We start from the raw sequence: 17,253 nt of genomic DNA, 5'->3' as shown, positions 1-17,253 counted from the left end.
GGAAAGCTATCTTCCATAGGTTCCATTTTAATCAAATAATTCAAACTTATAAAAATGATTCCCTTTTTCTCTGTAATAATAAAACAGTACCTTGTACTTGATCCCAGCTAAGATATAATTAACCCCTATTAAAGGCAAAACAATTCTATTAGGTTTATTTAATGTTTAATTGATTTTTTTAGACTTGCACCTTGCTTAGGCACATAGATAAAGGGGAAATGTAGGAGATTACTGCTGTTTTCTGGGGTAGCCTGGAGGTTATTTCAGGGTTTGACCAGTAGGGTGCCCCTTTAGAAAATGTGATTCTAAGCAACTGTCCCTTATACCTTCATGTCACATTCTTACTGGTTTTAAAGCAACTATAAATGTAATTGTTATTAAAACCAGCATCAGCTGCTTTATTTTCTCTGCAGTGTTTCAGAAGGTAGCTGATTGACCAGGAGGAGCACTGCCATTGTTTCAGTAGTGAGAACCAAAGAAAATAAAGGAATAAACAGCCCCTGCTTTCAGTCACAATTACATTTATAAATTATTTGAAACAAACTTTGAACATACAACTGTTTCCTGTGCATAACACCTGATTCACACCACTTAGTGCCGTGGCAGATGGGGAGATTAGTCGCCGCGCGACAAATCTCCCTTGTCGTGGGCGACTAATCTCCCTGAAATGCCATCCACCAGCTAGAATGTACTGTAAATCGCCGGAGGGATGGCATTGAGAGGAAACTTCCGCAATTTTGGGAAATCGCGGCGCCACGTTTGCCATCCAACCGGCGATTAACAGCACATTCTAGCCAGTGGGATGGCATTTCAGGGAGATTAGTCGCCTGCGACAAGGGAGATTTGTTGTGGGTGACTAATCTCCCCGCCTGTCACAGCCCTTACAGATAAGTAAGTGACACCTGTGCCCAGACTGGCACCATAGCACGGCATTCATTTCAAACATGTGTGCTAATGAGGGACATGGAGGGAAATTGTGAGCAAAGAGACCCAAATGCTAACTGTTCCCCATCTGTGTATTTATTTATTTTCAAGGACTCCTTCCATTAAGGGCAATAAATGGGGTTAAGAAGTATTGGGCCCCAAGGAGGTCAATGGGATGTGACTGATTTTAAATCTCAGACTCTAAATTTCGATTACAGACTGGACAAATTGATTGTAACATTTATACAATAAGTATAAGAATATATGGAGCTCACTGGTTGCATTTCCTACACTTATGGACTCTGTAAGTAATCACTGTGCCTGCTGGTTTAAAAGGAAATTATCCCCAAAACCCACTGAGCCCACACTACCCCTAATAAGATAATAAGGAATGTTGTAACTGACTCTACATGTACCCGGCTCTGTGCTGCAATGGTATCTAACAGCCTGTGCCCATGTTGGGATATGTACCTGGCTCTGTGCTACAATGGTATCTAACAGCCTGTGCCCATGTTGGGATATGTACCTGGCTCTGTGCTACAATGGTATCTAACAGCCTGTGTCCAGTTGGTGATGTCATAATGTTGCACCAGCCACAGGGCAAGAGACCTCAACCGTTGGAAAGTGACAGTTGCTGAGAAGACTTCAGAGAGAGAAGAAGCAGGAGAAATTTCCACACAAGAAGATGAAGAGACCGCATTCTGATTCAGACCCCCAACCATCAAGAGAGAAGAAAAGAAGAGAAGAATGTGAAGAAGATGACGTGGACAAGTTGAGGAGCAAGAGCATTCATTCTGATAACGGAGAGTTGGACCCCCAGCCATCAAATGAGAAGAAAAGAAAAGGAAAACATCAGGAAGATGAAGAGGACAAGTTGAAAAAGAAAAGGACTTATTTTGACTCTAGCAATTCAGGCCCTTCAAAAAAGTGGAAAACAAGAAAAGAAGATCAAGAAGATGGAGAAGAACAGATGAAGAAGAAGAGAGAGAGGAGTTCAGAGGAACAACTGTCAGATGAATGCTGCAGCGAGGAGAAACGAAGAAGGGAGGAGACTGATGAAGGTAAGAAATCACTCAAAAATGGCTAAAAGAAAGAGCAGCCCACATGATTGCCAACTGCCACTAATTTACTGGGGCAATTGCTGTTTATGACCCTGATATTAACATTAGTACTAAAGTAAATTGCATTTTAAAATTGTAAGATCTTTAGGACAGGGCCCTCTTTACCTCTTGTATTGTTTTTGGTTGTTGTTGTTGTATATATTCTGGTATGTTTAATGTATACATCCATTTATTTTAGAATATAACAATTATAATAAATTGCACAAGGGCCAACTTTGCACTACTTACTACCTAATCCTATAGGGCTGATTTTCAAACTTAAGTGCTATACTGCACCAGTGAAGAGACCCATATCAATCAATCAAATCATTGCTAAATACTAGTACAGCATCTAATGGTGCAGACACTCCCAGCATATATCTGCACAGAGGGCCTGGCATATCATTTTACATTAAAGCCACTAGCAAAACACTGAGCTACCCAATATATATTAGTACAATGGGGCCACAATATAATGTTACAGTGACCCATCAACATTATCCCTAAATCCATTCCCAATACTGGTTTCCCTGAGAGGATATCTTTTTTTCTGTTATCAGTTTGGCTGTACCTGTGGCCTAGGTGCCTTATATGACCATTTGACATGTGCCTTGGCCATAGCAACAATATCAACTCCATAAATTTTGGATACCACAATTTGAGACATAATTTTAAAAATCTGAATTTTGGCTCTTAATGTTACCAGAAGTGGATTTTTTTTCCCCTGGGCCACAATGTGTCTATCATTAGCCATTAGCCAACGTTTTCCTGTGCTGTTAGGGAAAAGTCCTTTAGGTGCAGTATAAGGGAACAGCAAAATTAACTATTAGTTATTGAATTATTACCTATGGGAGCAGTATATATAACTTATTATTGTTCTATGAGCAGGAAATAAAATCTCTTTTCTTCTCTAGGAGGAGCCGAACCCGTGAGCGCACAAGCTGAACCTTCAAGGCCAAACCCGCTCAGTATCTCCAGCTACAACTTCTACTCCCTGCTGGGATCAGGAGGATTCGGCAAAGTGAGTGATTGGTTCCCATTAGGCTCAGATCTTTTTTGTAGGGTTTAAATCCTAAATGAGGTAGAAAGCAAAAAGAATGGGTGCTCTGGGCCGATTTCCAATCATGTGATAAGAAACAAAATCCAAATCTGAATAATATTTCCACCTCAGGGCTTAAATACACAGTAATATTAACTCTTTTCTTCCTTTTTCTAAGGTTATGTTGGCATCATTAGGAGACAAGAAGGCATATGTGGCTGTCAAATCCATCCCTAAAAAAGAGGCCACTAATTACAACAGCCTTCTCACCGAGTCTCAGGTGCTGAACATCGTCAGGCACATCCCGTTCCTTTGCCAAGGCTATGCCGCTTTTCAAACCCAGGTAAGACATTGGCTCCATATTGCCATTTAGGACAGATTTGCCCATTACTAATTATAGCCATCACAAATTACTTGGCTCTAAATAACAACCAAACAGATTATACAGTACAATTCCAAAACCCTTCCTAATGCCATTATACACATTATATACGGCCTGCTTGCCTTGCACTCCCCATACATGTTCATGCAGGATTTATATATCCAGTACTGCATTCTGCCTGCAGAGATTAATAACAACATGCAGGGAACCCATCAACTGCCCGCAATATTATCTAGCTGATTCCATATATTCCTATTGTATCATTTTATTCTTTTTGTGCAGCATGTACAGGAGTGGGTACTACCCTATGTTGTGTAAGTGTTCTGCCATTTCTTCTCCCCTTTGACTCTTTCCATTTGTCTGTGTAACCAGCGGCATGCCTTCTATGTGATGGAGTTCCTGAGTGGGGGCAGCCTTGAGGATCAGCTGAAGTGGCACGGGATGCTACCCATGGACAGAGTACGGTAAGTATTACATGGTGCTAGTACAATATCACTAATACATAGCTTTATATCAATTGCACCTATAAGAGGGAGGGATAATACAATATGTACATTTTGGCACTAGGGAGCATCATATTCAAATTTAGTCAATTTGTATCTCATTTTCTCAAAAGAAAGCTAATGTATTACAGGAGAATGGCGTTAACCATTATTTCCCTGTCTAAAAGGTTCCATTCTGCGGAGATGATCTGCGGCCTGCAATACCTCCATGGCCTTGGGATCATCCATCGGTCAGTATAGATTTATTCCTGTAACATTCTACAGCAGAGGCCTCACACAGGTTGCTCTGCAAATCAGCAGCCCTACTTTTCTGTAACTCCTTTAATCTCTATATTACAGAGACATTAAACCCATGAATGTCCTATTGGACCATCAAGGACATGTTAAAATTGTAGATTTCGGCGTGGCAAAGCAGAGCATCTTTGAGGACGACGCCACCACTGGCTGGGCCGGAACCCTGGGATATATGGCCCCGGAGGTGAGACATGCAATTTCCGTTTATTAACAATAAAAGCAAGAAGTACAGGAGGACAAAAGAGCAGAATAAAGATTCCAGTTGAAGTCATAGAAGTCCCACTATTGGACTAATAAGGAAAGAGTAATACATGGGGGGGGAGGGGGGGAAGGTTAGGAACTTTTTCCCCACACCAGTGCTTCTGATTGTAAAACATTGCAGGGATCATTCTTTATAAGCACAAGGCCGCCATGTTACCTACATTTCCCAAGGATCCCTTGTGGTTTCTTCAGACTCCTAGATTTGTGCATACATACGATTGTTACATTTTCATATGCAAGGGAGGCTCGGGAAGTACTAAGAAGTTGCCTGTGGGACCCTAATACCAAAGGTCCCCAGATGCAATTTTTTTGTAATAGGAGCACCAGTCTGGCAAAAAGAGTTGGCAATTAGATACATTGGGAGGTGCATATGGAAACCCCACAGTGTATTACCCTTTAATTGTCCTTTAACAGCCATGTTCATATTTATATAGGTACTCATGTATTACTCATTGTACTCCATACACTCTGTGATCAGCTGAATCCATTAAACTCTGTTGCCTATATTATCCCAGTAGACATACCTCAAAGGTGCCATTTTGCAACTTGGTAAGTGATTTTTTTTTCTTTTTAAGATTCTACATGGAAAAGCCTATAACGCAGCAGTAGACTGGTGGTCATTTGGTGTCACCATCTGTGAAATCGCCACCAGACAGTCGCCCTTTTACAACAGTGACCCCGACCAGCTTAAGGATTCCATCAAATTCCATGAGCCAAAGATACCTGATTGGCTGGATGAAGATTTAACACATCTTCTGGGCAAGGTGGGTACAACCGTGGGATAGAAGCATTGCTACATTTACAAATATATTTATGTGCCATTTCCGCTCAGTTACTGGGATTCAAATTATTTTCCTTTGATCCTTTAGCTACTACAAAAGGATCGGAAGCAGCGCCTTGGTGTTCGGGGAGACATCAGGAGCCACCCATTCTACAAAGGCATCGATTGGGTGGCACTGGAAGAGGGAAAGTTACAACCCCCCTACCAGCCGAAAACAGTAAGTACATGGTTGGGGAATACAAATCACAAATGATTATACCCTGGGTGAATAGCACTGACTAGTGAAAAAGGTGAATCAGAAGCAGTGGGTTTAGTTTGTGGAACTTATATTTAAGTATTAAAATCACAAGTCCCCACACTCACACAGCCATGGCAGCCCATGGAAAACCTATACACATAAGGCAGAAGGGATGCTCTATGGGGGGGGCAGGTAATGTGATGATTAAATCACTGAACCTTCTGGATTCCTCAGTTTAATCTGTTAAAAATCAGCCCCACAATATCACAAAATGGAGTTTTCTGTACAAAAGAAAAAGCTCTGTATATTTATGACCACTAGGGGCATTGTAGCATTGAAATCTATGGAATATGTCTCTGCAAAGGCAAACCATATATTACTTCCATCTACAAAGGTTGTAATCTTTTATAGTGATGTGAAACACATGGCAAACTGAAACATAAACTGCTATTTTTATAGAATCAGAACCTTCATACAGACTTCTAAAAGCAAATACAATGACCATTTTTGTTCATAATAGATATTTTTCATTGTGTTGATTAAAATTATTTTTCCCTTTTAATGCAGCCATCACCCGATCTGTTCCAGCCATGTACTGAGAAGCTGTCATTCCTCGAACCCCAGGAGGATGAAGCAACATCAGGGGAGAGTAACATCGTTCCCGGCTTCTCATTTCAAAGTTCCACCTGGCTGGAGCAAGTATGTAGGCATGCATGTAAGCCAGCCAATGATAACACCATGCAATTACATGTAGCACAGGTACATAACACCGGCGGGAAGTTGGCAAATCTGTGGGCTTCGGCATCATCACCTGCTGCACAAAGGCCAGGTCATCTCCTGCGATTCCTGTCTCAACCATGAGCTCCACCTTCACCTGGGATTCCATCTCCCAGAGTATGAGACTGCCGGGTAACATCAGGCCTGGAATTATGAGAGGCAGTCTCTCATCTGGCTCATCGAAAGGTAAGTTCCAGGTAAGTATTTATTTCTAAGAGAGAATGTGTGAGAGAATGTGAGCTAAGGGTGTAACAAGAAGGCGAGCAGATACTAAGATCCCAGCCTGCTTTGCCTTCCTGCACATCATGTCTATAGAACCCATACCCTATTAGTTATATATATATATATAGAGTTCTAAAGTTCTATAGTTTTTCCAGGCCAAGGGTTTTTTTCCCTGTCCGAGGCAAATTACCAGCCGCTTCAGACAGGGTTTTTTTTACCTTAGCCTGCAAATTTAGTTAAATCAGTTAAGGTTAAAGTTAAATGAGCAACGGGTGGGACTCATAGACACGTGCAGTTGATGCCTCTTGTGATGTCATGTTTGACATGTTTTGTGTTGAGGGGAGCCAATGGCAAATTATTCCCATTGGCTCTCCTCTGAGGCGTTACACCCGGAGGGAAAGGTGTGTGAATGCCGGTAACAGGGTTGAAGCCTTGCCGTGGCGTTACTGCTCACATGTACAAACATGTGCTAATTCAACCAATGGTGTGCAGTGTCGGGCTGGGGAGCCAAGGACCCACCAGAAAACCTTAGACCTTACGCCCACTCTCCAGATCAACTTTCCTTCCCTATTCACTTACTTTATTTAATTTCCTAATGACTTCTTTTTACATACTATTATCTATCCTTTCTTCCATTTCTTCTCATATAGAACTGGTAATGGCCATGGTAGAGGGTTGGGTGAGCAGAAGGGCCCACTGACCCTTGGGCCCACCGGGAGTTTTCCTGGTATCCTGGTGGGCCAGTCCGACACTGATGGTGTGACTTTGAGTGATGTGTTTTTACATTGGTGGAATTTGCTTCACTTGTTCACTTTCTTAAGGGCTGGATATATAATTAGGTCCAAATAGTCTTTAAAATTTGTGATTGAGGTTTTATACTCAGATCATACTCCCCCAACACACTAACAATTAGGGGCACATCTACTAATCCACGAATCCGAATCCCAAAAGGGAAAAATTCGGATTGGAAACAAAAATTTTGGCATCTTTTTGTCGCCGTCGCGACTTGTTCGTATTTGTCGTGACTTTTTTGTTGCCGCCGTGACTTTATCGTATTTTGCGCGACTATTTACTAAAAAGTTGCAACGGTGACGAAATAGTCGTGGAACATACGAAAAAGTCGCAAAAATACCAATCATTGTGAAAAAACGCATTCCGACGCCTTCTGACCATTCGTGGATTAGTAAATCTTCCCCTTAGTGTATAACTTACATTTTATTTACTTTACCAAAGTGCATATCCTTGTACTTCAACATTGAATCTCTTTTGCCAGTTTGCTGCCCAGTTTTGCAGTTTATTCAAATCACTCTTCATTGGTTTTCTCTATTCGCTAATGTAATAACATATTAAATGCTAAGCTTTATCACTTGTTTATCTTGAGCTCCCTGGCTGGATTAACTTGAGCTAGGAATATGCCTGGAATATATATAGAGAATAATATAAATTATATTGTAAAATTTGCCATTCCAACACCATATAAAGGCAAAAGGCTGGTTGAGTGCTTTTGTATAGGTCATGGAATCCCGGGTGAATATTATGCTTATATTTTACACGTTTCAGCTAATAACCGATTTTTAACTGATGACATCACTAAACACCTTTTGTAAGTATATATTTTATAGGATATTCACTGGGCTGCTGTATTACATATACAGCTATATATATGGTATATAATAAAAAAAAAGAAGCCACATAATATCATTAAAGTGGCTAGTGTCAGACCCATATGGATGTTACCGTATTTTTCGGACCATAAGACGCACCGGACCATAAGACGCACCAATTTTTTGGGAAGGGAAATGAAGAAAAAAAGATTCTGAAACAAAGTGTCCTAATATATTTTATGTGCATTAATACCCAACCTGTACCAGCAGCACCCAACATATTGCCCCCCACCTGTACCAGCAGCACCCAACATATGGCCCCCCCACCTGTACCAGCAGCACCCAACATATGGCCCCCCACCTGTACCAGCATATAGCCTACCGATATACTTTAAAAAAATGTTTTTACTTGCCCGTGTGGTCTCCGCAGGGCCCTCCTCTATTCACCGGCGCTTAGCTCTGGCGCATGCACAATGACGCGCATGCGTATGGGCATGCGCGTCATTGTGCATGCGCACAGCGCCATAGCTAAGCGCCTGCAAATAGAGGAGGGCCCTGCGGAGACCACATGGGCAAGTAAAAACATTTTTTTAAAGTATATCGGTAGGCTATATTCGGACCATAAGACGCAGGGACTTTTTCCCCCCACTTCTGGGGGAAAAAAAGTGCGTCTTATGGTCCGAAAAATACGGTAATTGCTAATAATCCATTATTTTTTGTAGGATATGGCTAATCACAAGATAAGTGAATTTTGCAGGAAGATTCAGTCTTTCCCAAGCAGAAGGTTTCGTTCTGCATTGCTAGGAACAGAGTGTTGTTACCTTTGCTGTGTATGGAGGTAGCATCTAAAGAGTTCAGCTTGTATGGCTGGATCATGTGGCTTGAGCTCATTAATCATAACTTAAAACCATTCACCCCCAGCTGCGTCTTCATGTCAGCACCACCACCCGCTCTGGTCCGCACCTTTTGTCATCACCCCCTGCCCCCCCACGCTTCACTCGCTCGCATCCTCTTTTATGCACAAGCCCCCTCGCCGTCTCTTGTGAGCATCGCACGCTCCCCGCTTGCCTCTCCCCCTCACCAGCACCTGCCTGCTGGCTGTCTCGTTTTGTTCTGACACTGCATACACTGTTTATAAGGGCGGCGGTCGCCATGGCAACCAGATGCTGGGGGGGAGAGCTCCTGCTGGTGCGCATGCGCCGCCTACAGTCCAAGTCCCCAAGTCTGTGCAGCCGTGAGGCATTATGGGAAACTTCTCTACCCAGCTCAGCGTTTTTCTAACTGTTTGACTTCAGATCTTCTGAATGGGAGAAATATGGGGAGACTTAAGGGCACTATTGAGACAACTGAAGGTATGCCTGCAGCTTGAGATTAACTCTTTACTAGCCTTTCCTTCTCCTTTAAGGGCATTCTTCCGGTTTGCCTTTTGTCTATGATCCATTATCCTGTTCCTGTTTCCCACTTCCTGTCTAAGCTGAGGGCAAGTATGGAGCAGGCCAGTCTTACCTGCAATGTTATAATAAATGTACAGAAGTTACTGTGCTTGTCTGACTGCTTCCCCTGTACCAACACAACACAATCATTTAACCCACTGCTATCCAAGCAGTTTATCACACATATGAAATGAACACAATATGTGCCCAACCTGTACTGATACCTGCCCAGGCAGGAGATAGGTACAGAGCCCTTGCGCCAGTGTGAGCTCCACCTTGAGCCTTATGCACCGAAGAGGGCACAGTGGGCAAACTGGCACAGGCTGCTGCCATACACGAGCACACACAGGGGCTCACATTTGCGTATGCTTTTTCTTGGAAGCAATTCTGCTTGTTTTAGAACCTGCCAATGGGCCTACTAACCATAAACAAGCCCCTGTGTTTTTGGTACAGGTATGGGGTCCGTTATCTGGAAACCCATAGACTCCATTATAAGCAAATAATTACATTTGTAAAAAATGATTCCCTTTTCTCTGTAATATTAAAACACTGCCTTGTACTTGATCCCAACTTAGATATAATGAATCCTCATTGGAGGCAAAACAATTCAATTGGGTTTAATATTTAAAATATTTTTTATTAGACTTGAGTTCTTGAACAAGCATAGTATCCAAGGCTATTGTGATACTAATATCTTTTATATAGTGGTTGTATATATAGTGGACTCTGCTCTTTTTTCAACCCTATGTAACTATGTAATGTATGGAGATCCAAATTAGGGAAAGACCCCTTATACGGAAAACTCTAAGTCCTGAGCAAGGATTACAGGTCCCATACCATATAAATACTGGGTTTACCAGGAATACTGACCCTAACTGTAACTGTAGGGAATAATGGAAATTAAGGCGTTTGGCCTTTCTATTTTCCCCAACCTTATTTTACAATGTTCCCAACAGCTGTCATGCCATGGAACGCTACCTGCTCTGGCTCTACCAACATTCATTAAAATGTGCCCTTGAGCAAAGGGAAATTATGCATGCAGTTATGTTAAGGTTATGCATGCACAAGGCTGCAGGTTAGAGCCCTATTAACTGTGGTCCATAAAGTGACTCAGGGTATAACAGAATTAAATAGGGTGACTAGATGGGTCTCCTTATGGCCTTAGCATTAGCCATCTCAGGGCTGCTGGAATTAAGTCTGAGTGGGTTTGTCTCAATTCTGGCAACTCACCTAGATTTCATCCAGTTACTGCCACCGGTAAGGCAGGGGCAAAACTATTTGTCATAAATTCACCATCCATATGAAAATGAAACACTTTTTATTCTGACGACAGGATCCCTTTAATCACCCTGTCAATTAACCATGGCTGCTTGGCACTCAGTACAACAGTTAATGCCAGTGTGGGTATCATTCTTGATGTCATGAAGCGAGCAAATTGGCAAATTTTTTTGGGAAACTTCCACAAAATTGGGCCCGCGCCAAAAAAAGTCGTGGTTGCGTTTAGCAACTTCTTCACCGTTTCGCAAATTGTCCAGTACTTTTGTGAATTTTTCAGTGAAGCAAAACGCAACAAATTCGCTCATCACTAACATGCACCAACTAGTTGAAAATCTTTGCGCGCGTTAGTCAACTTTTTTTAATTTTGGGGCTATTTCTGGATTAGAGCTTAGTATTGAAGAGTATCGCAAACTTCATTCAAGCTCATCTATTAACTATTGCACTTGACCCGAGAGGGTGGAACCTCCAACAATCAACTACAGCACTGAAATCTGAATCTATTATTACACATGCGCATTTGACTTTGAATAAAATATAGCTTTCAAGATCACCCATTCATTTCTTATTATTCCTCTTCATACAGTTGAACTGATGGCTCAGTACAGTTATAATTCCTTAGCACCTAAAGTTCCATCTGTATTTGGAATTGTGCGCCCAGCACAGACCGAGAGGCCCCCTTATTGGATATAAAAACAGACCCAAGTTATCTCATCCCCTTGGTCATATACTTATAAATGAATTACAATACCCAGTTATATTGAAGGGTATAGGTCTATGAGAAGGGCATTTTTATGGAACAGAGGATTCTGACACCAGTAATCCTCAGCATCAATGCAGGGACTTTTATTACAGTCCAAAGGGCTGTGATACACATAAAAATTGCACATTTTTTCCCCTTAAGGTCTATACAACATAGAATATTGCTGTAAAGGGGCAGGCATACCTAGGTACCTTAATGCACAGAATGTCTTAATGCCCTATTAATATTGATAATGGGTGAGCACATATGTATATGTACTTTATGGTCGCAACCTAATTGCGCCCCGGCCTAATGATTTAAACTGTAGTGGTTGAGCACAACTTTCCCTTTTTTGCTATATATGTATAAATATATATTTATATTTATATATATGCATTCCACTATAAAAAAACTATTTTTATTGTAACATTTTTTTTACTTATCTTTTTATTTAGAACCTCCTCTATTTATATTCCAGTCTCTTATTCAAACCACTGCCTGGTTACTAGGGCAATTTGGACCCTATAGCAACCAGACAGATGCTGAAATTTCAAACTGGATAGTTGAACAAATAGCTAAATAATTTAAAAACCACAAATAATGAAAAAATGAAGACCAATTTCAAATTTTCCAAAAGGTAATACTAAGGGGAACTACTCCTTTAAGAAGAAAACATTTACATTTGGTAAACAAAATGGTAAGATGCTTATAAGTAGTAACAGACACATTTTGTTAAATTGTTTGTATAAAGGATACATAAAGCCTTTTTATTTAGCATGACCTTTTCCAAGGAAGCATTTAGGTCAGTGCTGTCCAACTTCTGTGGTACTGAGGGCCGGAATTTTTCCGACCTACGTGGTGGAGGGCCGATAATGGAAGCCAGTTTTGACTACTCCCCTTTTTGAAACCGCACCCACTTGAACACACCCATGTTATCACATGACCATACCCATATTAATGGTTGTAGTACAGCAAAAACTTGCCATACTCTGCCTGCCCTACCCTGCCTGTGTGTGCCATACTCTGCCTTCCCTACCCTGCCTGTGTGCCATACTTGGCTGGTTTGTGTCATACTTGGCCTGTGTGTGCCATACTCTGCCTGCCCTACCCTGCCTGTGTGTGCCATACTCTGCCTTCCCTACCCTGCCTGCATGTGCCATACTTTCACTGTGTTTGCCATTCTTGGCTGGTTTGTGCCATACTTGGCCTGTGTGTGCCATACTCTGCCTTCCCTACCCTGCCTGTGTGTGCCATACTCTGCCTTCCCTACCCTGCCTGTGTGTGCCATACTCTGCCTTCCCTACCCTGCCTGTGTGTGCCATACTCTGCTTGCCCTATGATGCCTGTGTGTATGGCACACACAGGCAGCCTACAGTGACACAATGCTGGCATTGCTCCTACAGTCTGCACAATAACTATATATTAAAAAACTTTTTAATTGCAGTACCACCTCAGTATATGTTCTTTTTGTAGTATGCAGGGATTATTTGTGGGTTTCTACTGCTCCTGAGGTGTGAACAGGGGAACAATGGGGGTGATTACAGACTGAGCCTGAGGTGTGAACACTGCAGGGGGGGAACAATGCAGAGATTAAAAGGTGTGAACAACACAGGGGATTACATATTTAAACAATACAGCCTGATTACAGCCTGAATCTGAGGTGAGAACCATGCAGGGGGGCAGTTAATCACAGTACTGATACCATTTAAAGCTTACACAAGAGTAAGCCATCAAAGCAGCCAGACAGGTGGGGGGCCACACAGAGGGGGGTCGCGGGCCGCCAGTTGGACAGCACTGATTTAGGTTTTTAAGTACTTGCTGAACTATAAGGTTGTCCTTAAATGTGAATGGGGGGGGTAGGTTGTAAGAACCAACATAAACGAGGGGAGCAATACCCCAAGTAAATATTTTTATCCAGCGGGTAGCAATAAATTGATCGGAACTTATAGGTAAAACATTTACATTGTCATAACATTCTTTTTTTTTCATATATTCAAGGGAGATTTTAGCCCGTTCCTCCTGTAGGTCTTGCCAGGGGTGTGCCAGGCTTGTAGGGCACGTCCCAATTCCCACAAGAGCTCAGGGGGTTTTGCATGGCTTGGAAGTATGATATGGTTGCATGTCCTGCTTGTAGGAAGTCTCATAAGTGTGACCTATGCCCTGTGGGATGGAGGATTTCTCTTTAACCCGGGTGTTTATGGGTATTTTCTGATTCCCTAGGCCTAGACTATGACAAAGTAGTATGACAAAGTAGTTACTTTTTGGAATCCATATACCATAGCAGGTGGAAGATCAGGAAGTTCTGAGGTAAAGAGAGGCCATTACGTCAGGATTTAGTTACATCGGTGTTACAGGAAAGCACATTTTGCTCTTTATTGTTCAATAAATCTACATCAGCTACATTGCCTCTGCATTGAGGTTAGAGTGTTAAACAATGCATGTTCTAGGAGTTGCTGGAAGCTGTCACTGGCTGGAAACAGAAAATATAATGCAAAATAATGCAAAAATAGAATGCATTAGTGCATAGACGAACCAATGTTCAGGCTCAGACTGAGTCAAATGTAACAAGTTAAAGGGCACCTATCACCCTAAAATTGCTTCCCCCACCAGAGGTGTGGTTTAATAGAGCCCATACTCTGGCTGAGTGCCCATGCACTGGCTAGTGGCAAAGTGGTGGTCTCAGAATGTTGGAGCCCATTTATACTTGTCAGTAGAGGTGCTCAGGCTGACCCTATATCCGCAGAATCTGTGGGTTTACCTGTGGATCAGTCGAGTTTAAGCCAACTCTTTACTTTATGGATAGGTTCCCACTACTCTATCTCTGACAAACTGCTCCAGTCCCTTGCTGCTGCCACATTTCATTTATATACTGAAACGCATGCAGGGTCGGACTGGGCCACCGGGACACTGGGAAAATACCTGGTGGCTGCAGATGTTCTCCCCTCATGCGTTTCACATTCAGGCATTTAGGGGAGGACGTCGGTGGGGGCCCCTGCGGAGGGTAGGGGTGCATGGCAGGGGCCCCTGCAGGGGATGCGTCCGGCGGAGGTACCTTTGGGAGTGTGGGGCACCGTTGGGCCCTGTTCTCCTCAGTCCAACCCTGAACACATGGCAAACTGAAAAACAAACTGCTATTTTTACAGAATCAAAACCCTTCAGCTGAATGTCTCAAAGCAAATACAATGGCCATTCCCATTGGTCCCTTAGCTGTCGGTGAATTGTATCATCTATAATTACCTAACAGTTAATATCACAGACATGCACAGGGGGGAAGAACTCTAATCCAAACCTGTTTTAGACCCTACTGACTGCCCCATCCTCTCTTGCAGATCCTACTTGCCTGGGTACAACGCTTTAGGTGGTCTGATCAAGCCTGTAATGGAGAGACTAGGCATTACTAAGCGTAACCTGGAGGCCTGCAACAAGCCTGCAAGTAAATGGTAACGCCGCACTGTTCCAGGCATCCACAGTCCACAGAATGCTTAGGGACACAATAACCCATGAAATGGTGGGGACCACAGGGCCTGTAATTTGGTGCACTGTATGCATCTGCTGCTGGCATAGCCACAAAGTCAGTGTTGGAAAAAAAATCTGTGCAGTGTGGCGGATTCCTATATCTTTTTTCTATTTTGTAAGTATTGGGAAGTATGCATCTGCCAGTCAGAGTCATTAGCCCTCTAAGGAGGAGGGCCCCCATGTTTGTCTGCAGGGAAGTCCCCTAATTCTAGTTTCACCACTGTGAGGGATTGTGCAGGGGAATAGCCTCCAAATATCAGCAATAAAAATAATTAAACTATACTTGTGTCCTCACACTAACTTTAATATTGGCCCAGCCAAATCCATTACAGAATTTTAAAATGGTACCTTAATTTTTGGTGAGAGGAGAAGTGTGCTACATAATTTGTTTCATACAGGGGATATATAGTGACCTTCTAATTCACAATAATGTTTCACATCCGCATGTACCCCAGGCAAAGACAATGGCCGGACATTATTCTCTTTTGTTTTCTCAATCACTAAAGGCCCACCGATTAAATGTGCACTCCTGCACCAGCTAGATCAGGCACCAATAAGGCTTCAGGACAATAAGAGGCTAAACTACCTTTTTGCTCCTTTTTAATACATAAAACAATAACTCATTATTTAGTGGCACATATTGAAATGTGAGATTAGCATCGAGTTTAGTCATTTCAGTATGTATAAGCTCTCCTGCACTGTGGGTCCTGCTAAATTCATTTATTTTACAATATAAATCATCAAATAACAGTTCCTAATGAAAATGATAATAATTTCTCTAATAAATGTTCTTTCATTTCCTTGCCCTGCACCTCAGGGTGAGTAAATATCACATACTGACATAGATCTATTTTATACCAGTGGTGTTAGAGTATAATGTGTTGGGTCTCTTATTTACTGTATATAAACCTTACACTGTAGGGAAGGGAGAACCTGCATGTTGGGCTCATGGCAGCTCCCACACAAACAAATGATAGTAAATGGTCTCCTATGTACACGTAAAGCAATGGAAATGGAAATTCATATATTAAACAGCCCAGAATCTGATTTGGATCTGCAAAAACTGGATTGATACATATATACATTAAGAATAAGAAAACTGATAAACTAACAGCATAGGGAATGTATGGGGGTTGCTAGATGCACTTATAGGTCCTCTGTAAATAATTATAGTACCTAGGTTGGGATATGTACCCGGCTCTGTGCTAAAATGGTATCTTCCAGCCTGGGAAAGAGACCTCAACCGTTGGAAAGTGACAGTTGATGTGAAGATTCAAGAGTGAGAAGAAGCAGGAGAGATTTCCACACAAGAAGATGAAGAGAGCACGTACTGATTCGGACCCTCAACCATCAAGAGAGAAGAAAAGGAGAGAAGAAGATGAAGAAGATGAAGAGGACAAGTTGAGGAACAAGGGCATCAATTCTGATTCTGATTCTGGAGAGTTGGACCCCCAGCCGTCAAACAAGAAGAAAACAGAAGGTAAACATCAAGAAGAGGACAAGTCAAAAAAGAAAAGGATTTATTCGGATTCCAGTGATTCAGGCCCCGGACCCTCAAAAAAGAGAAAAAGAAGAAAAGAAGATCAAGAAGATGGAGAAGAACAGATGAAGAAGAAGAGGGAGAGGAGTTCAGAGGAACAACTGTCAGATGAGTGCTGCAGCGAGGAGAAACGAAGAAGGAAGGAGACTGATGAAGGTAAGAAATCACTCAAAAATGGCTAAAAAAAGGGCAGCCCACATGATTGCCAACTGCCACTAATTTACTGGGGCAATTGCTGTTTATGACCCTGATATTAACATTAGTACTAAAGTAAATTGCATTTTTAAATTGTAAGCTCTTTGGGACAGGGCCCTCTTTACCTCTTGTATTGTTTTTGGTTGTTTTTGGAAGAATATAACAATTATAATAAATTGCACAAGGGAAACTAATCATCAAATAGCTTTGAACAATATAGCCCAACTTGAAAGATCTAATTGGTTTCTATGGGTAACTGCACTGGTGCAATTTAGCACCTATTCCTTATACATAATAAAAGATTGTTATAAGTAACTAGATCTGTGCCAACCTTGCAACTTTACTACCTAACCCTATTGGGCTGATTTCAAACTCAAGTGCTAAACTGCACCAGTGGAGAGACCCATATCAACCAATCAAATCATTG

The 17,253-nt window shown here is 42.0% G+C and overlaps 1 protein-coding gene across 1 annotated transcript; it reads left to right on the top strand.

Annotated features, from left to right (window-relative positions):
* Nucleotides 1–1,609: 1,609 nt before the first annotated feature.
* On the top strand, nt 1,610–16,374 carry LOC116412350 (serine/threonine-protein kinase Sgk2-like). Its single transcript, XM_031906487.1, has 13 exons — nt 1,610–1,985; nt 2,939–3,045; nt 3,242–3,406; nt 3,818–3,909; nt 4,062–4,178; nt 4,288–4,426; nt 5,079–5,267; nt 5,373–5,501; nt 6,090–6,221; nt 6,416–6,485; nt 13,710–13,776; nt 14,905–15,008; nt 16,316–16,374. The coding sequence occupies exons 1-13, from the start codon at nt 1,610–1,612 to the stop codon at nt 16,372–16,374; spliced, it is 1,746 nt and encodes a 581-aa protein (XP_031762347.1).
* The last annotated feature ends 879 nt before the right edge of the window (nt 16,375–17,253 follow it).

The sequence above is a fragment of the Xenopus tropicalis genome, chromosome 7 (genome assembly GCF_000004195.4).
Source record: "Xenopus tropicalis strain Nigerian chromosome 7, UCB_Xtro_10.0, whole genome shotgun sequence".
In the NCBI taxonomy this organism is placed as follows: domain Eukaryota; kingdom Metazoa; phylum Chordata; class Amphibia; order Anura; family Pipidae; genus Xenopus; species Xenopus tropicalis.
This window is presented reverse-complemented; position numbering and strand designations above follow the sequence as displayed.

What these genes read in the sequence shown, in the direction of transcription:
- LOC116412350 (XM_031906487.1), top strand. Translation starts at nt 1,610, where the DNA reads ATGAAGAGACCGCATTCTGATTCAGACCCCCAACCATCAAGAGAGAAG. An exon ending in GGCCTTGGGATCATCCATCG is followed by an intron (nt 4,179 to 4,287) that starts GTCAGTATAGAT and finishes TCTATATTACAG; the next exon opens with AGACATTAAACCCATGAATG. An exon ending in CTCATCTGGCTCATCGAAAG is followed by an intron (nt 6,486 to 13,709) that starts GTAAGTTCCAGG and finishes TCCTGCTTGTAG; the next exon opens with GAAGTCTCATAAGTGTGACC.